Here is a 21,264-nt window from a genome sequence, read left to right as displayed (position 1 = left end):
GTACTCATGCAGGTGGACAGCTCCCAGACGAAAAATGCACGCCTATTGGATTGAATTGCGGTGCACACAGGTCTCTGGTGCACGTGTACAAACAGTTTTGCACTATGTAGAGCACATGTATCTGTATCTGCATGTAGGCCTGTAGCATATAGGGCACATGATATGATGATTAATATCATAAGAAAACACTTTATAATAAGGGTAGGAATCATATGCTTAAGTAGGCTGATACATAATTAATGCATGGGTCATGATGATCAAAGGAATTAATGCAGGGTGTATCACGAATCCCAGTTGCTTAAAGTCACATCAATACTTAATGCTTAATGGATCATCAGTTAGTGTTAACCCACAGTTACTTCACGTTAATTTATGTGCCATTAAACCTGCGGAAAACCAATGAAAAGGGCATATCAGAGCTATGCATTTGATCACCTAGGTTACATGTTGCTGCTCAGTAAAAGCAGTTTAATGCAGACATATAATCTCATGTGTGGGGAAACTGATGATATACTGATGTCCCCTTACTATGAAGTGTTACCTTATTACTCATTAGACAGTTGGCTTTCCCAGCATTTCAGCAGACACTCCTGTTGCCGACTGGTGCCATATGGGAGAAAGACAAACTCGATTAAGGCTAGGCCTATATACAGTAGCTTTTAACCTGGAACCTCTTAATCTACTTAAATGGTGCGACCATTCGGTTGACATAACAGCACATACAGCTTCACTGAATAGCAGTAACCCACTGTTTCAAAGTTTTTTTTACGCGAGATAACATTTACTTATATTTTCTTTTAATACAAACAGAGAAAAAAAAAGGATAGAGTTGAGAAAACGTTTGAAGAGGTGATAGAAATTGTTAAAATCCTTCAGCCTTCACAGGTTTACGAAGCAAGAACAACTAATGACCAATCAGACAACTTTGCCATTTGATGGGCGTTCATTACCCCCTATTAAGGGACAGTCTATTTTAAGAGGGCGGGTCACAAAGTTGGGGTGTTGTTTATAGACCAGAGACGTGCAGCAAGTGTTCGTATCTGGTTTCAGAGAACTATATGGAGCGGAATTTACCTCAGCATGGGCAACAGACACAACGTTTAAACTCAGGAGAGTAATTTACATTACACCCTGAAGAAATCTGCTCAGTTAGTGACCAAGTAAGGTTTCCTTTACGTTGCTTTACTATGTGTTGACTTGGCGCAGGTTTAGTGTTGAGAATGAAGGCTACTTAGCTTGAAGTTCAGAGTTTCCGTAAACTCGCGAAGTGTCTCTGTCGGCGCGTGCAGGACGAAGCTGAGTAATTAACCTAAACTAGTGTCAAGACAGATTTTATGATACTTATTCATATAATCTTTTGGAAATATATATAATTGTTATATATATTATATATATCATTATGTTAAGTTGCCTGTATGTCCCTGCTTTCATTTGCCATTTTGTTTGGTTTAATTGCATGTAACTGAAACTGATATTCCATTAAATATCCTGCTTCTTCTCTCACAAAGATGACTCACATTGAGGAGAAAAAACAGGGTTTCACTCGTTTGCTTCCCTGTCAAGACTACTGAAGGAAAGGTGTTATATTTTAGGTGTAAAATATCCAGAGGAAAGTTTCCTCCAGGTTCTCTGACAGGGAGTTCACAGGGTCCACTGCCCAGCTATGTCTTCACTTATGACTCATCATTAGAAATTACCTCGATTATTTTACTGCAGTATTCGGTTGTCATGATATATTTACTCAGGTGTTTTTTTTCTCCCAGGAAAAATGGAGAAGGATTTCCCATCAACACCCACCCCTGTCAACACCCAGGGGTCATGCCCTGTCCTGGATGGATCCTCCCCTCCCTCCCCCACACAGATTCCTCCCTCGACCGTCTCCAGTAACCTCTCCGCTACACCCTCTCAGCCCGCCAAATCTCCATCCTCCCCGGAAACAACAGAACCCAGAAAATCCTCCTATGCCTCTCCACGATCAGCTCAAACCACATCTAAACCACTGGACCCCCCTCCTTCTTTAGACAGGTCAAAGCCCTTATCTGCTGCTGCGTCTTCTAAACCTGCTTCTAAAACTGTTTCCACCAAACCTTCCTCTCCTGCTCTAAACAAAACACCACTTGTTCCTCCTCCTAAACAACCTACCCCTCAAATCTCCAAAATTTCACCCTTTTCCAAGCTCACCTCTGCCTCCACTACTTCAGCCAGCAGCATGGCCTGTAACACTCAGACAGATCCCCCTCCTTCTTCCTCCACCACTGCTTCCGCCACAAGCTCCTGCAACTTCTTCCACCGCCCCCGCAAAACGCACCTTTGCCTCCATGGCCAAGCGGGTGATAATGCAGGAAAGACTTAGAAAAGCAGAGGAAGAAGATGCCCATGATGAAGAGGATGATGGTATGAATGCTTTTATTCTAAGTTCTGGGATTACAGCACACATTGTGAGTTTTAATGACACTGAGAACTGAAGCCGCTGACCGCAGACCCATTGCTGTGTTGAAGTGATAAGCCTTGTGCTGTGTTTTGGAATGTCTTTCCATTTGTAGCAGAGTAACCCTGCACTTGGATGAACATCTCTCTTGGCCAGAATAGAGACTTGCTTTAGCTAACTTTGTGTCCCCGTTTTAATCCTGTGTTGTAAAGCAATTGGAGCTGCATTTCTGCATGCAAGGCATTATACAAGCATTAATAACATGATTAAAATGAATATAGCTACTTTAATAAAAATAAAGGCATTATTATTATTAATTGGTAAGACATTTAGATCCTTGTTACAGGATGCTTGTTAGGCCACTGGTATCACCTGATGAATGTTTAAAAAAAAAAAAAAAAAAAAGCTGACAGAAGAGCAGTAGTCAACATCTGACCTCAACTCCTGAACACTCTATTTACATGCAAGCAACACATACCTTGGTGAACCTTTTTATCCATAGAGCCATGCATGACTCTGTTGTCAGCCAGTCTGTGAGTTATTACATTTTTAGCTATGGCTGAATGTCTCAACAACAATTCAATTGATTACCGTGACATGTGCTCAGATTGAACTTTGGAGATGCTCTTGGTGATGCAACCATCATCAGGTCAAAGATTACATTTGTGAAATACTTTCTACTATACTACTTACTACTTGCAAAACAAATTACACTCACATCAGTCTCAGCTGTACATTGTGTTTAATGCTAATTAGCAAATGTTAGCACGTGCACATGCCAAACTGAGATAAAGTCACTGTGAATTATACCTGCTAAGCAGCTTGTTAGCATTGTCTTTGTTAGCATGTTAGCATGGTGATGTTGGCATTTAGGTCAAGAACTGACTATTATCATTTTACAGTTACTGAAACCCAAAGGTTTATTTTCCACAGCTTCTGTGTAGAAACTGGCAATATTACCACAACATTTAAATTAGAACCTGTTATTATATTTCAGAGCCACAGGTAGTGAAACCACACTTGTTACACCAATAAGAGATTTTGCTGGTGATGAGAGACTGTGGCATTTGAAAAAGGGCTACAGGCAAAGAAGCTGAACCCCTTTGCTTAAAGGACACTGGGGAGATGCAGTGCAATCGACAAGTATTAGTTTGACATAGGAGCTGGGCATGGTGTTGTCCTGTCACAAAATATTAGACAGACAGATACAGACGTGCTTAAAATGCACACAGTCTCACATAGTGAACAGATCTACACCTCTGACTTCTTTTTATGCTCATGTTACAAGATATATGACAGGTGGGGTATGCTCATTACTGGCTGTACTGTATACACAGTATGTGTAAAAATCAGCACCGAGTCATGCTGCTCCTTCAATGAAGTTATATGACTACAAGTTTGGCAGCAAAGACTCAATGTAATCCAGTGATTCAGAGAGTCAGTTTTGATTGATTGAGATTGATAGATACATTTAAAGCATCACCTCTTGTCTCTCTCCTCTCCTTCAGATGAAGAACCAGAGGAGGATTTGTCCATGGAGCAGATGGAAGAGAAGGCCAAAGCCGGTGATGCCAGAGCTCAGACGCGAGTAAGGGAAAGCACATGCATACAGACTGGAACTTGGCATTGTTTTCGGTCCTGCTGGTTGACTCAGTCTGGTTGAGAGCAAGCGTCTATTTTTGGCCACTTGGAAGCTGATTCCAGACTGTGAATATGATACACAAGATACTGTCACACATACTAATCATTAAAAACACTATTACAGGGTATTGCAGCATGCGCTGAATTTTCACAAATAATAATGAAATATTCACATTCCTCTCTGTTCTCTACCAACTCGCACACATATGCTAGCATGAGAAAAGGGGGGTAGAGGTGGAAGATGAGACCAGAGTTCACATTTAAGATGCACCAGCTCTGAAAGGGTAAACTCTTATGTTGGTAGTTATGTGGCTTTAACTTCCTCATGCTATATGCCATTCATACCATGTACCTAAATAACAGCAGATGGTGTGTGAAAGTGAACATGTCAAAACACGTGACCACATCAGTACACTGAAGAATGGTTCAGAAACTCCAATGATGTGTCATATTTCATAACAGACGAGCCACACATTGTGATAGACAAGGTGTACACCTACAGCTCGAATACAAATCATACACAGGGAGTCATTTGTTACTGTATGAGCACAGTGGTTGTTCATTCACATTACTATTGTAAATATTTAGATGCCTTGACAACACTGTCGTGCTAATAAAACAGGTTTGTAAGAGCTTATGTTTATTGTATGTAACATAGACGGGAAGATACTGATGCAGAGATGCTTCAAATGCAAACACATCTCATCTTCATACTAACAGATGCATTTGATAACTGTGAGAGAAAGAAGTTATGAGATGACAGTTAAGATTAGAAAACAGTCACTTGATATGCCACTGAGGCTTCTGCTGCCCTTGGAAAAGACTAGCTGTGACAGAGGCACTGATGGCCACAGGGAAAGAGAATTATGGGTCTGTAGTCATTGTATCAGTAGAATCCATGCTTAATATTGCAATATGTTATCGATATACACTATGACATGACTTAGTGTAACAAATTTAACATGGAATAGGTCCTAACTGCTAATATATAATACAATCACATCAAACATTATGTATACAAACTAGTCTATGTTATATCTCAATACATTTCAGGTCTTTGGAGTTTGAGCACCACTATAATGTGAACTTTATGTCACATTATATTGACAGGTTTAAGTTAGACTAAGGCCATAAACTATTCTCTTCCACCTCTCTTCTGTGTTTCAGCTGGGTCAGCACTACTTGATTCTCGCTGAAGAGAAGGACGCAGAGGTAAATAATCATCTGGCTGTTAATTGGTTGATCAAAGCAGCTAAACAGGGAAGAAAAGGAGCAGCAAGAGCACTGCAGCGCTGTTGGATTCAGAAAAAAGGTATACAGTATGCATTTACGTGCATATCCATGTTTGTGCATTTGTGTATGTTATTCCTGAACTTTTTTCCGTGTGTCATCCTCTGCTAGGAATTACTCCAGAGAATGAGGCCGATGTGCGCAAGTTGTCGACAGAGAGTAAGTTTGAGCTGGCAGTACGCAAGGCAGCCATGATGATGTACTTTAAGCTCAACCCGGAGAGGAAAAAGAAGGTGGCTGTGGCTGAGATGCTGGAAAATGTCAGCCAAGTCAATGCAGGGCAGGGTAGGATGCACATACACACATACACACACACACACACACACACACACACACACACACAACCATCAACACCATATCTGTATTGTGACAACAATCTTGCCTGGTATCCTACAGACTGCCCAGAACGCTGTAGCACGATGTCATAATATAGCCATCATTGCTTTTAAATATCATATATTCCCCTTTGTGATTTCAGTGTTTGCAGCTGCCATGGTGAAGAATATCACATTACATGCAGGCATGCAGTGCAGGGTTTGTAACTCACCGGTGCTGTGGTCATTCCTCACCAATAGGTGGCACTGCAAGCAGCATTCCTGGACCAACCTCAGGCCAGACTCAGAAAGTGTTGGAAAGCATGGTCAGCAATGAGGGTGAGTATCCAGACAGGGAGAGACAGAAAGAATATAATAGTTTATACTCTTGTACAATCCCCTGCATTGTCTCCTCTCAGCCAAACAGTTGGTGGACTTGGATGACTTTGTTGAGATGACAAAAAAGTATGCACAAGGTATTGTCCCCCCCACACCCCCAAATGGCAGCCAGGTCACAGCCAAGACTGAGAGCCCTACACTTCTCTATAGTGGTGACAAGGTAAAATAGAAACAGACATCATGAGGACACACATATCATTTTATACTTCATTAAAGCTATTCATACTATGTGTGTGTGTGTGTGTGTGTGTGTGTGTGTGTGTGTGTGTGTGTGTGTGTGTGTGTGTGTGTGTGTGCGTGCGTGTTGTGAAGCACAAGACTGAGGTGGTCCCATCAGGATGCAAGAAGTCCCACAAAAGTTCTTGGGGTTTTGGGCCCAAGTGGGATGATGCTCGACACCAAGCAGACTGGGGCCATAAAAAAAGCCATGGACATGAAATCACGCTTAATGGTATCTTAATAATATCTAGTATTACAATTCATTCTGTTTCTGTATATTCCTTGAATTATCCTTCATTAAATATCTTTGGAATATCTATTCTTGCGGATGTTTTTCCTGTTAAATCATTCCATTCATAATTCAGTTTCCTTAGTTTTTCCCACCTCTCTTCATATCTGTCTCTCCTCACTTCAGATACTGCAGTACCCGTTTCATGCCATTGTAGAAATGAAGGAGCACCTGGTCGACTGGGCATCGCGGGCCGGGGTCCAGTGGCTGAGCACAATCATCCCCACACAGCACGTCAACGCGCTTATCTTCTTCTTCATCATCAGCAGCCTGACAGTTGACTTGTTTGCTTTTGTCATCCCCCTGCTCGTGTTCTACCTCTCCTTCATCTCTATGATCATCTGCACGTTGCGTGTTTTTAAGAGCAGCAAGGTGAGTGAGTGTAATGGACAATGCTGCTTTTCCTCAAACTTTAAAACCAAATTTCTCTCGAGCCCATTGCTTTTCAGTGCAGCGTTAAAATGATGAAAAGATACAGTATTTATTTATCTTTTCATTCCCCTTTTTTGCCCCAGACGTGGGAGAACTTCAGCGCCCTGACGTGTTTGCTGACCCGTTTTGAACCTGGGTTAGATGTGGAGCAGGCAGAGACCAACTTTGGCTGGAACAACCTGGAGCCGTACCTCTATTTTATCGTCTCAGTCTTCTTTGTCATTTTCTCCTTCCCTGTAGCTGACAAAGGCTGGATCCCCTGTTCTGAACTCTCTACTGTGGCCATCTTCTTCACTGCTGTCAGCTACAAGAGCCTCAGCCCCACCGCTGCGACGTATGCACGCCGAGCAATGGTCATAGAGGTCAGGGGGGGCACACAACACTGACATAACTCAGAGTAGTTGTGCATGTCGTAGTCTATGAAATCATTATCTAACATTATTAACAACAGAAGCCAGTGGTATTCATTCATTTCAGTTCTGTTATCAAATCAGGTTGCCATTTGTAACGTATCAAAAATATTCTGTATTCCTTGGTGTGTTTAAGGAAACTCCAACATCTAAAGTTTGGGCGTTGAAGTTTTCTTAAACACATTATGTGATCCACGCTTGCATACATGCAAGTATTTTCATAGCATACTGAATTGAAATGGCATCAGTAACTGTGGAAGATGGAGAAGGCAGAGGCTTTCTAAAATGTTTGCCAAGAAATTAACATATACTTGAGCTTTATTTGGTGGGCTATAACATGCAGAAATGTGATAAATTTAATGGTTTTTAATCTTACAGACTTTAATTTGGAATAGAAGAGTTCCCTTAGGAATTAGAAAAAAAAAAACTAGTTATGTACATCCTTTTTTTCCAATTCAGGTAGCATCATCTCTGTGTTGCCTGACCCAGTTCCTGCCAGAGAACATGACAGCGCTTCGTTTTCTGGGACGCACCTTCACCACAGTGCCACTAGGGGAGTCTGTGGTGCTGAAGCTCAGTCTCCCCTGCCTGCTTTATGTTTACCTGTTCTACCTGTTCTTCAGGTGAGAGGAAGCATCTGGTCTGCAAGATGTGTTTGGTTAATACCACTTAACACACTAGACTGTGTGGGTGGGCTTTAAAATCTACCCCAGCATATGTCTGAATCTCTTCCTTCTGTCTGTTTTCACCCTCAGCATGGCAAGGATGCGTGGTTTCCGGGGGACATACTGCTTCCTGGTTCCATACCTTGTGTGCTTTATGTGGTGTGAGTTCTCCGTAGTGCTCCTCCAGAGTTCCTCTGCTGTGGGTCTAATCCGCACCTGCGTGGCCTACTTTCTCTTCCTGTTTGCGCTTCCTGTTCTGGCTTTTGGCCTGGCCATCATGCTCTTCATTCAACTATTCAAGTGGTTCCTCGAGCTGGAACTGACGAAGATGATCGTGACCCTGGTCGTGTGTGCGATCCCTGTCACCCTGCGACTCTGGACACGGTTCAGCATGTCTATTCTCGATGTCTTCCGCTCGCTGACCCACCGCGGCCCAGTCAAACTCATCTTACTCTGCATCTCCATGGTGATCTTGTTCTTCTCTGTCTATGTGTACCATGCAGAGGGGCAGAAAGTGTACAACTCCACACTGACCTGGAACCAGTACAGTCAGGCATGCGGGCCTCCTGCCTGGGAAACTAAAGGCATGGCCCAGACGCAGATCTTCTGTAGCCACCTTCATGGACACAGAATCACTTGGGCCGGGCGTTTCAAGCATGTCCGTGTGGCTGAGACAGAGAATGGGGCGCAGGCTGTCATTAACATGTTGCCAGTGTTCATGGGAGACTGGCTGCGCTGCCTGTACGGAGAGACCTATCCCAAATGCGAGCCAAAAAATGCAACGGCAGCAAACCTTACAGCCGCAGATTTGGCAGCCAGTTCTGCGTCAGCTACTGTTTTACTGCCCATGCTGCTCCGAATGCAAGAGGAGGAAGAGTTGTGTCAGATCAAGGCTCTGGCCAAACACACCTGCCATGTAAAGCGCTTTGACAGCTACCGATTTGAGGTGACAGTAGGAATGATAAGAGATGGAAGCCTGGTGGCGGAGGACCCAGCCAGGGATATAATCTTAATGGCTAGTAATGAGTTCAAACAGGTTCTGCTAAATCTGAACCCTGGTAATATGGTGGAGTTCAGCACCAAGCTGGAAGGCCGCCTTGGAGCCAGAGCCCCGGCCTTCGAGTTGAAGGCTATCCACTGTCTGGACTGCGTTTCTTCAGTGTTGACTGGAGGCAGGCAGGTGAAGATAGAGAGAGACTGGAGACGCACAACAATGAGAGCCCTGAAGTTTGCATTTGACTTTTTCTTTTCTCCGTTCCTGTCTGCAAAAATCACTGGCTGAGAAGGAAGACAGTAGCGTTCCTAAAGGTGCATTTACGTACACGTCACACCCCTAGCCGAATGAGTGGTGCGTTTTAAGGAGCAATATGGCGTACTCACCGTAAGAGGTCCCAGCCGTCCGACTGTCCATGTAGTCTGTCAGCCCCTGGCAGCGTGAAAAAGTCCGACAATTTATCTATTTACCGTTCACCGTTCTTGCATCCAGCCCGCTGGTTAACCCCACAAACCCGCAACACCTGGCCGTCTTTCCCGCTCACACTGCCGCGCCGGCATACGAGCTAGAGATAACGCCGGAGTTCCTACGGTGTTTCCGGTGAGTGCGCCATGTTGTTTTTTTTAAAACGCGCCATTCATTCAGCTAAAGGTGTGTGAGTGTGACGTAGGGGAGGTGCGTCCTTAAAGGAGCAGATCGCCACAGCACAGTGAAGCAAGTCTTTCTTGTGATGTGACTACCATGTTACCTATAGTGTTGTTTACATACTTATCTAACATGGATCTACAGCTCATGTTTATGCACTGACATCTCAACAAGGTGAAATCTTCCAGGATATGTTTTAATATTTTTGACAGTACTTCCTGTGCATGAGTTTACAAAGACTGTACTATTTCAGTTCATGTACCTCTAAAGCAGTTCAAGAATGGCCAGATGCCAACATTCGGTTTGTTTTTTCAACTACAAGTCAACAAGAAAATATTTATCAATTATCAATCAAGCTTTCAAAGTTCACAGGTGTTTTATAACAAACTAGACAAAAACCTCTTACAGTGTTGGAGAGATTATATACAAGGAAGCAAATTTTGGGTGCTGACTATTTCTGAAAAACTAGAGATACTGTGCATTTCTTAAAAATAAGATGGATATTTTGAATAGAGTGAAATTGATCTTTTATAGATTAATGTGTTGCTGCTTTTGTATCAAGGAATTTCTTACATGTATAGTGAATTTGTCCAGTATGTATGTATAGCTGTGTGTGTATACATTAGTACAATTTTAAATGTACATTTACCTGTTTATTTATAGGTGTTCATATTGGTTGTGTGAAGAATATCTGTTTCTGGCTCTGTCGGCCATGATTTTTTTTTTTTTTTTTGCATTGCGGTCTTAAAATTTTCTGGTCTTAATCTTATATTTAGTTAGTGATCAGAGTTCCCTATCCTTTGAGCTACAGTGCACACAAAGTTGCAAATGGAAAGCCAATATATGAAACGTCGATACAGTATTTTATGTTTGCAGTGAGGCTGTTTATGGTAAGCCCACAAACTTGGCAGTGCATGCAGCTGTCTCAGTTTCACAGTTATTACGCACTCATACCCCAAAATACCACTTCAGAGATGTCATGACCAGTGATGGCTCTTGCTGTTTGTGCCAACCTGTGCAGCAGTTTAATATGACTGAGTGGGAGGGGTGTCACAAGTCCTCACATTACTAGATTTTATTTATGGTATCTCAACTAGACATGGCAACAAAACATTTGACAGTGTTCATTCCATAGAAATAGGGCTACTAGTGAGAATATTTAGAATGAGATGTTTTGCCTCATACTGCAACGTGCCTTTAGATTTCCCTGATGTCATGATAATTTCCTCACATTTAAGAGGACAAAATATATTTCACAGTTTTTTACTTTTATTTTTATCACAACCCAGTGGGAATTCTCCTACTTCTTAAGCAAAATAAACAATTTAAAAAGTGGTTATTAGAATTGGCTTTTCTGAAAAATGCATTGTGCCAAAGTTGTAAATGGGCCTGGGCATGGTTTTCACCAGACAGCAACGTTTTGCTGAGCTGTATTAGAAGTACTAATCAGATGATCAACATCTAACACATGCAGCACATGAAAACCCATATATGTGTACTGCACCTGTGAATGATAATCAGTGAAGTTGTGGCTATATACAGTGAATTTGAGTGCCTATTTATCTGGTGATGGAGTGTATGGGAGTGTGCTATTAGTATTCATTAAAGTGCTTGATGTTAAAACAAAATCCCTTGTGGATGGTTTTATTCAGATTCATAGCTGCAAAGTACTTTAGTGATGATATAAATATAGACACAGACATAAAAAGGATCCAACACATTTTCTGTCAGATTTTCTCTTATTTTATTAATGCACATTCCTTTCATTCATCTCATTTGAGTTATGTTTTTTGTATTGTTAGATTTGTCTTTTTTAAAGTATGATAGATATACACGCTAGTAGCATTGAGTAATGGCAACATGCTGCTGCTGCTGTGCTCCTGAAAAACAAATCCTTTCACTGGTTCTATGTGGTGGTGGTTATGATGCGATTACAACTGACTTGTTCTAAACTACAGCTCACCCTTGGAGGACTGAGTCCTGGAGCTTATATAATGCTTTAGGTGGCCTGTCACTATGTAAATCATTTTCTTGTAGGTTTGTGATCATCATAGATTTTGCCGTGTTGTACACTTTGTTAAACCAATCAGTGCAACGTTGTGTCTGCATTCAACAACACTAATGGACAGTGAAGACCCAAATATATTAGGGGTGCCTATAAGAGAACCCCTCCTACCCCCCACCCCATCCTACAGGCTGCAACATAAACATTCATGAACAGTGGTTTTGAAAATTAAAGAGGTGGAACGTGAGGAGAAAGCAGATAAGTGGAACGGATACGATAACATTTGTCTTCTCAGGATTTAAGGTTAACACAGTGTACTGTTGTAGGTCCGTCACACAGAGTAAATGTCAGATTTTGAAAAAGTGCAAAGGGACTTGACACTTTCCACCTCGGCACCGGTTCTTTCTACTTCACCAGCTACAGTACACATCCAGACCACTTACAATTATCCCATCAGGGCCAAGGTCACTTGAAAACAAAGCACTTCACTGTAAACAATCAAATCTCGACCACGTCACATAATTTAGTCCAACACAGACATCACTTTACTTGGTGTACATCCTGGGCTTTCAGTGTCGCACCCCAGAGTAGCATGTGGCACTGTGAGGTATATGGTATAATGACATTATGAACCTGTGACATGATAAAATTCACATGACATTATTGTTTCAACGTTAAAGACATTTCAGCAATGTACATAATGAACTATTGCACTGGTGATAACCTCTGACCTTCAAACACACAGGACACAACCTTAGTCATCAAAACTTTGATCAGCTGAATCAGCAGCCTCATTCGTGAACAATGTGCTTCGACACCAACTTTTTCTTGATTGTAAGAATCCTCACCAAAATGTGCTTATGCATTATAAAACGAACATTTTGCTCATTTTAAATTAGCATAACACTTAACAGCGATGAAACTTTAATCTATTTCAGATTTAATTACTATTTAGCCTCAATCTGAGCATATGTGGGAACACTAACACGCTGTCTCCCTCATTTGCAATCATTTACCATGTAAGTACAAAGACTCACAGGCTTAATATACACAACAAAACAGTAAGTGTTGGTTTTGTGCACCACTGCCTCCTGCTCTACAGCCAGCAATACCTACAGTATGTATGTACTGCTACAAGCAGCTCCTACATCGAGTCTTTACCTGGAGTAGTGCAATCACACAGCATTTCTATAAATGAGATCTCAGGATCATTTGCAGTGAACCAGACAAAATGCATCTTTTGCCTTCTAGCTCTCTGGGACCACAATTGGTACTGCCTCAAAAAAAAAAAAAAAAGTAAAGAAAAAAAAAACCCACATAATATTTACAGCTAATAGTAAAAAGAGTGTATACATTATGTAACCTGTAGAAGAAGAGCTCATGTTTTTAAAGCAGGGATACTGCTGCACTGTGTTTTCATTAGTGCTATTATTGCAAAGTGAATAGGGCAAAGATTATGGGTCAATTACGCGTGCAATCTCCAAGAGCACTGCTCTAAAGGAGAGGTTCAGCTGCTGTTGTAATTCGATAGAAAAGAAAAAAAAAGATTCAGGATGTTGCTGTGAAGAGCTGTACAATAACACCACTCCTAATCTTCCACAATTGTGAAAAATGCTTTAGATTTAGATGCACTAACTGGAAGTCCACAGTCTTCATGTTTTGTAGCATTGTTACTTCTATGTAGCTACCCAATGCGCATCTCCCATTTTGTGTCAAACATTACCAGAGCACATCAGTGAGGAGTGCAACATTGTGTGGTCAACAGCACTGAGTCATTGCAGATGGAGAGGTGTCCCCGCACCTCTTTTACCACCACCCACAGTGGGGCAGTTACACAAACATCTTCAAAAAGTGGGAGTAGAGTGGAACCAAAAACATGTCCTGGTGGGTGCTGCAGACATCAGTTCATCCCAGTGTAATTATACACCTTCCTTGGGGATCCAATAAATTAACAGTCTTGTTGTTTTATCATTAATCTTTTATCAACACAAACAGATGTTGCATCACAGTATAATGTGAAACAGCTTGGCTTAGACTTAATATTCTCATAAAGGCTGCCCACTCCCCACTCCTTCTCTAAGACATCCAGATATATTTTAGTCACTGTTTATGCTCCTTTGACAAATTCGATAAAAGCACTGTGTCTGCCGCTGCCCATATTTCCATCCCCTGTCACTGCGTCTGCGTCTCAGGGTTGACACGATCCTGGAAGATGTACAGGTTGTTGGTGGCTGCTATGGCAATGATGTTCTCAGACGGGTGCCAAGCCATGTGCAGGATTTTCTTTGTGAAGTCCAGGCTATCGACGCCCACATCTCCACGGCGACGCTTACCACCAGTGTAGACGCGGCGGGTCCGCAGCACAGCCCGAGGCTTGCTGCTTTCCCGCCACGCCTCCAGGGTTACGCCTCGTCCAGTTTCCCTGTCAAACATCCGGAAGAAGCTGTTGTACGCCCCTGTCATGATCACGCTGAGGAGAGGAGACAAGAGGAGAGGAGAGGAGATATAATGAGAAGTCATGTTGAAAAGGGCAAATGAATAAATGCAGGTGGTGTCAAGAAAGAGAATGAGCAGGGGGAGAAAGAGGCAAGGTTCATGGAAGAGTGAGGAGAGATAAACAAAGAGACGTAAACAAAACTGAAGGCACAGGGATTGATTTGATGTCTGCAAAGCTTGTCTGCTTGATTGATTTAAATGTCGTGTACTGGTGGAGGCAGAGCATTTAGAGAATCAGTGTAAGCAGAAACACACTGCCACTACTTTGCTTTCAAATGTACTTAATTATACTTTACTCTCTCTAACCGCACCCCCCCACCCCTTTCCCTCTCTCTCTGGCACTGCCACTTACCTGTCTGAGCTGTTCCAAACACACTCAAACTTGTCAAAGATGCAGTCGTTTTCATAGAGCGAACACAGCTTACTCCTTAGGTATTCGTGGACCTGAACGAAAAAAGAAAATAAGCAAATCCTCACATTTGAGAAGCTGTATCTGTTGATAAACTGACTTATTGATTACATATAAATACATCTTCATGATGGCCAAGTAATATATAACTATAAACAAGTCAGACACATGAATGCTACTGTACAACTAGATGCAATGGCCTCCATCCAGTACAGAATGTGACAATAAAAGATAAGACAGAAACACAGATAAGGAAAAGCAGTGTGTGTTATTCTACCTGGTATGTCTCCACGGGGCCCTTGTCCATGTTCAGGTCCCACACCTTGGCGGTGAGGTAGTCTCTGGTCAGCAAATAGCGTCCACTGTGACTGAACTTGACGTCCGACACAGAGGAAATGATCTCTGAGAAGAAGGACCGGCTCCCTGGATCTTCAGGTTCCTCAAACACTGGACAAAAGACAGAGGTGTATCCCAGTAATTATTAACCAATAGACAGCATGCAAATCATTACTGCTTGTCTCTAGTCGCCACAACATTGCTCACATTTGGTGTGTTTGTCACAGAGTGCAGAGGCTCTCATGTCACAGAGGCGCAGGGTGCCCTTGCTGCTGCTGTACACAAACAAGTGGCAGTGGTGAGGGTGGAACTCTGCTGCTGTTATCACCTCCGTCAGATCCTCCATGTTGGCTGGCTTGATGTCCACGATATCTGAGAAGAGGGTCAGTCAAGGAACAAACACCACAGTGATCTAGGACACAGAAAGAGCGGTAGTCCACATCGTTAGAGGAAGCACACAGAGAAATCACAAGCACAAAAGGGCGCAGTGAGGCAGCAGGCGCACCAACAAATCATTTATGTTCATTCAACATCCTTTTCAGTTGCTTTACAGTTTTAGATGAATGTTTCATTTCTTTATTACTGATGTGTTCCCCGCACTCACACCTCAGTTCTTAATCATAACCCAAAAACAGCACCCCACCCAACCCCCAATATGCATGCACGCTCTGCTCCTCTCTCTCTGTTCTATTTGTGGTAGTCCTGTGTGGTTCAGTAGAAAGTGTACTGCTGAGTGAATTATTTAAACTCTTCTTCCATAGATGCCTCTATGATTTTCTAGGTCAGCTTCCATTTGAATGGGAAAACACCAAATGCACTGCATCCACCATGCTACAGGCTGTGCAGAATAAGACCCTCTGAGGTGGTACACGGCACTCTAATCGAAACATAAATCCAAACACAGTCATGTGCTGTTCACATGAAATATGGATCAGGGATGAACTCAGGATGAAGTATATTTCTACTGTATGTATATTTCAAGAGGTGGAATTGTGTGTGCTATGTATATTTTAGGTATTGAATTTAGATGTATGGTTTTGCTATTAATAGTGGTAATAGTAGAACTGATAAACTCTAAAAAGTGGATTTGAAGATTAGGCATTTCTTCAAAGCAGCACGCCATATGTGTGTATAATACATGTGACTCTACTTCAGCAAGCATCAGTGAGTATGCACATATATCTTAGCATGCTTGCATGTAGTGCACATTAACACCATTAATTGATGTATTCAAGTTACACACTAACATACATAGAATTTAGTGTGCCCTTGTTTAGGCAGTACACTTTTTCATAGAGATTCACTGACAAAATGATGTTATTTTCCTCTGTGCTCATGCATGCAATTATCCTTTAAGCAACATACTAAGCATTAATTTTATGTTGGGAAATGATACAAACTCAACCTGAAAATATTATTAACTTATTATTACAAAAATCTGTAGGAAAAGGCTCAGTAATATATACCTCTTCCACTCGTTTTCTTTTGTTCTATATTTGTGTTCCACAAATTGATTTTTCCATAAAAAATTATACAAGGATAATTTCCTCATTGCTGCTGCAGAATTAGTTGTGATGGCACACAATAATACGTCCATAACAGTGAAAAAGATAGCCCTGATAGTCGACTCTGTGCTTTTATTTAGTGCACTTCTCAGAATTTCATACCAAGTGAAATCAGAGAATCCTCCTCCAGTGAGAGATGAAGTTGCAAACAAAACTCATAGGAGAGCTATAGTTACAGAGAGCCGAGAATATTGCTTATCAGCACGGTGGAATTAAAATGAATGAAATCAGTGTGGGATGAAAGAAAACATAATCATTGTTGTGAAGGATACTGAAGCTGCGGTCCGTGATGCCCAGGTGCCACATATTAATGCGGAGGTCATCGGCAGATAGGTACGTCTCCCCGTCACTGTTGACTGAGATGGAGTTGACATGGTAGGTATGTCCGTTGGCGAACACTCGTCTAGGACGGACCTCCACCATCAGATCTGTGGGTTTCAGCACCGGAACCTTAGATAGAGAGATGTAAAATATTTAAGAAGAAAGGAAGGAAAGAGAAGGACAGAATTATGGGACATAACAATCGGGGATCATATGAGCGCAAGAGCACAAAAGGCAGACACTGAGCCTGCCAATCGAACATCAACCTGATACAAATTAGACTGACCAAAATAAAAGTGTGCATGTGCAGATGAGTTTGTGTGTGCGCGAGTGTCGGTTTGCGCCTGTGCGTGCACCTGCAGAGAGGTGATGGTAGAGATGTCCTTGAGCCGTCCCTCCTCATCTTTCAGGTTGTATCCCTCTGGTCTCTTGTCTCTCTCACTCACCTTCCACAGTTTAATGGTCTTATCTGTGACAGGCAGAAGGATTTTCACATCAGGAAGTCGGTTTATTTCGAAGAGCGATAGCAATAATTGTTATAGACAACTTCAACAGCTGTCACATAAATAGTCAGTGGAAAAGAGGACTGATAATGATTTCTTCTTTCTTTCTTTTCTTTTTTTGTGTAGTTGAAAATGGTACTTTAACAAAGCAAACTATTTTGTAAACTAAGCTAGTTTCCTTCTGATCTGATCTCTATGATTCATGACAGGAAGATAATTAAAGCACAGATTGAAATCTGATGGTTTTAACACTGGCAGCTGTGGTGCTCCTGTTGTATCCACAAATTCGACTCTGGTGACTGGCTTGGTGTTATTTTATCCCGCTTAGATAATAAAAGATGACACCAGGCTGGCATAATGCTGAAGATTGGAAGTGGATTGTACCGAAGGTTGTAATTCACACCACGGTCAGTCGTGTCATTTCCCATATCTATCAGAATTCATGCAGATTCACAGTTGATATGGCAGAAACTTGATACAAGTCTACTAGTTGTGTTCCATCTCTAACTTGGAACAATAAATCTGGATGATCTACTGGTGGAGGTACATGCTCTATGCTACTGATGTCTCACCATTGGTGGAAAGGAGGAAATGTGCCGCGTTCTGCTGTGGCAGCCATCTGATCTTGTTGATTTTCTCTTCAATCTCCAGACTCTTCAGGTAGTCAAAGTCCGGCTCATGGCTCTGGAACGTGCTGTAGACATTGTACTCGCCAGAGTCCCCTGTGTCCCCCACCTCCTCTGACTCCCCTTTAGACTGTCAGGGGTCAATAGAGAAAAAAAAAACAACTCTGAATAGACATTTCTATGTATTAGGATAGAGTACTGATGTGATTATTACAAGTTTTACATATTAAACTGACCTCGGTCTCTCTCTGGAAGATGACCACTCGGCCACCTTTATCTCCCCGTGGCCAGCAGGTCCCCTGTCTGGTTAAATTCCACTGTAGAGATGACATCAGCTGGGAGGAAGACAGGAAAGTGGGTGGCAATTAAGTGGGATGATGGTCAGAATAAAAGAAATATGGAAAGAGGTAGAGAAAGACAAAGAGACAATAGAAAACAAAGGATATTAAGTAGGCACAGAGAAAATGAGGGACAGGGAATTAAGAAACAATAACGAATGTGGATGGGGGTGGGAATGAAAGAAAAAAAATACTTGATCATTACAAAGAATCTTCCTCAATAAAACCATATATTGTTTCTGCTACCAGCTCCTTGGAGTCCAAACCATAAATCAAACATTTATCTGTCACAGGAGAATACAATGTCAAAAGACGAGCTAAAATTTAGAACAGGGCCAAGAATGAGTGTCTCTCGCTGAGTGCTCAGTCAGTCATGGAGTGATGAATGTCATCATCCATTCCTTTTATCCGAGCAGCACAGGGATAATGCATCCATGAAGCTGAAATGAATCCGTTCAATCATACCAGCATGTTATCTGACACCACAGAGCCAGCTATGACACACCGTCTGTTCTACCTTCAGTGACGTAGTCTCGCAGGAAGGTGTGGTTGATTTTGGGGCTCTCAGCGTCCTCACCCATCTGAAGCTGAGGGAGGGTGACCCGCCAGCGCGCCCGTCCTGAGGGGAAGGGTCCAAACCGTGCTCTCTCTCCCCACCCAGGCTCCGCCCATGCTGCTAGGGCCTAGCGGAGCGGCCTGGAACAAGGCATCCTGGGAAACCGGCCCGGGCCGGAAGGAGAAGAGGCGTGAGGAGGAGATGGAATGGAGAGGGAAGAGAGAGAAGGGTTTGAAGGAAAAAAGAGAAAAAGGAGTAAGATGGAAAAGAGATGCAGTGGGATATAAGAGACGTAACTGGTGAGGTAGAAGATGTGAGGGTGGGAAAGGCTGGTGATGAAGACAGTTTAGAAAAGGAGAGAAGAGGGCTGTCATTAGGCAGGCTGAGAATTCATGCACACAGCATGCCAAATGGTGTGACCTTTGTTAGACATTCAACATACTCATTATCAAAGACACACGTGTACAGTCACACAGGGCCTAGTCAGATGCTGAAGCAAATCCCAGAGCTGTAGAGTGGAGGCAAAACAACAAACAGCTCCAACAGACAAACAGGCAATATAAATCCTTGTGTATGCACACACAGGCAAGTACAGGATGTGGAGCATGTGAGAATGAAAATATCCACTGCAACATTCACTCTGCGTAGCTCCACCAGTGGTACTTAATGCTACCAGGGTGTGGTAGTCCTCTCTGCCTACTTTCCAGATCCCTGCTCTCTCTCTCTCTCTCACACACACACACACACACACACACACACACACACTTCTCAGATAGTCCTTGACGGAGATCAGAGGAGAACGCGATGTCTTGCCTGTGCTGCAGGAGGGAGGGAGACAGGCCTCAGTACACCTACCAGTCCGCCTGCTGCTGCTGCTACTGCTGCTGCTGCTGCTGCTATCCTTTCTGGTGTGTGTGTGTGTGTGTGTGTACGTCCTCTGCTGCAGTGTGCCCAAGCAGGCTTACGTGTCTGTCGGAGGGAGAGGAACGGGAAGAGAAAAGAGAGAGCGAGGGTGGTGGTGGTGAGAGGAGGAGAGGCAAAGGAGGAGAAAAAAGAGAACGAGAGAGAGGGATAATGAGGAGGATGGAGGTCCGCTGCCTGCTGATGCTGTGGAACTGATTCTGTGCAGCATCCAGTGTGTCATGGCAGCCTCCTCCTGGAGCGGCCAATAGCAGTGCAGCTGTCACTGGTGGATCCACCCACTGCAGGTGACGAGGAGTGAGGGGCCAGCAGAGGGAGCAGTTAAACACTGAGTGCTGTGTAGCTTGACACTGGGGAAAATCCAGAACAAAATTGTAGGATTTTTTTTTGAAAGGAAAGATCTGAATCACACATCAGAGCAACGTGTTAAAATGAATTTAACACTCACACACCACTTTCCTGATGGGCTTGTGGTTACAGCTGCAGAGATTTCTCTCTAGACACAACAGTTTTATATAGCAGTGTCTGAGGCTGATTGTTTGATTAGCCTTTTCCTACTACAGCACTGTTCAGCAACCCCTTAACAGTAAAACATTGCTCTGACCATAGCCCCCAGAGGCTTCCTATTGCTTCCATTCCAGTAACTCATATGAACTAAGCAAGGTTATCATTTACAGTATGAATACTGTTGTGGATGTGTTTCTTCAGCCTGAAATATTAGCGGTCACACTTTTACTGTGGAGTGTGTACATGTTTTGATGCACTTTTTTTGGTCAAAAATAAAAACTGTATACAATATGGAAGATTTGAGTAGTTAAACTTAAAAATGTTTACTGTGCCCTGCATTTTAAGTCACACATTATAACACTGAGATGAACCAGAAATATTTACATAATAAAAAGTAACAATTCTAAATGTCTAGAATGCAAAGCTGCAATATTTCACTTTATTCTTTGATTATTTTACTTATAAAACCACCATCCTATTCATTCCTTTCTTTTTCGTATAGATTATTCACAGTATTTGATTTACAGGGGCACTGAAGTATGTGTTATGGCAATGTTACTTATTTCTAAATTTTGTTTTGTGCTGAATTGTGGATTTAAACGCCTCCCTGAGAGCATTTCAATTTAGCTTTGACGATAAATGTTGTGGTATTAGATCAGCTTATATACTTATTTCTATACAAATAAATATTTAAATTAAAGTTAAACAGCATTTTGCTAAACTCGAGTGAAAATGTTGCAGACATGTTGTAATTTCAGGTGGCCTGATGCACTTAAATTCATAATCAATTCATAATGGAGCAAAGCCCGAGGTTGGACCCAATCCAGTAATTCCGTAATGAAATTTAAATCGGTTCCCTTTAATGAATAAACCTGTGGCGCCAGATCGGCTAAATAAAGGTCAGGGGATTACCTTGACGCAATTGTTTCCACGGGCTCCTCCACGGGCACCGCTC

At 42.4% G+C, this 21,264-nt stretch overlaps 2 protein-coding genes across 2 annotated transcripts; one reads left to right on the top strand and one right to left on the bottom strand.

The window, feature by feature from the left end:
• The first annotated feature begins 1,768 nt into the window (after positions 1 to 1,768).
• wfs1a (Wolfram syndrome 1a (wolframin)) lies at positions 1,769 to 11,354 on the top strand. Its single transcript, XM_018695548.2, is given in 13 exon segments — positions 1,769 to 2,025; positions 2,105 to 2,394; positions 3,937 to 4,016; positions 5,237 to 5,381; positions 5,471 to 5,644; positions 5,935 to 6,012; positions 6,093 to 6,232; positions 6,385 to 6,444; positions 6,446 to 6,523; positions 6,707 to 6,952; positions 7,096 to 7,374; positions 7,882 to 8,045; positions 8,178 to 11,354. Coding segments are annotated over 13 exon segments (3,183 nt in total). The 3' UTR covers positions 9,370 to 11,354.
• Positions 11,355 to 11,426: 72 nt separating this feature from the next.
• On the bottom strand, positions 11,427 to 20,019 carry ppp2r2ca (protein phosphatase 2, regulatory subunit B, gamma a). The gene is given in 11 exon segments (XM_051070660.1): positions 11,427 to 14,201; positions 14,580 to 14,671; positions 14,914 to 15,083; positions 15,180 to 15,344; positions 16,810 to 16,987; positions 17,215 to 17,327; positions 17,934 to 18,117; positions 18,224 to 18,268; positions 18,270 to 18,322; positions 18,843 to 19,210; positions 19,737 to 20,019. Coding segments are annotated over 10 exon segments (1,362 nt in total). The 5' UTR covers positions 18,907 to 19,210; positions 19,737 to 20,019; the 3' UTR covers positions 11,427 to 13,903.
• Between the last annotated feature and the right edge of the window lie 1,245 nt (positions 20,020 to 21,264).

Source organism: Lates calcarifer, linkage group LG5 (genome assembly GCF_001640805.2).
Source record: "Lates calcarifer isolate ASB-BC8 linkage group LG5, TLL_Latcal_v3, whole genome shotgun sequence".
Classification (NCBI taxonomy): Eukaryota; Metazoa; Chordata; class Actinopteri; family Centropomidae; genus Lates; species Lates calcarifer.
Note: the sequence above shows the minus strand (reverse complement) of the source record. Positions and strands in the feature narration are given on the sequence as shown.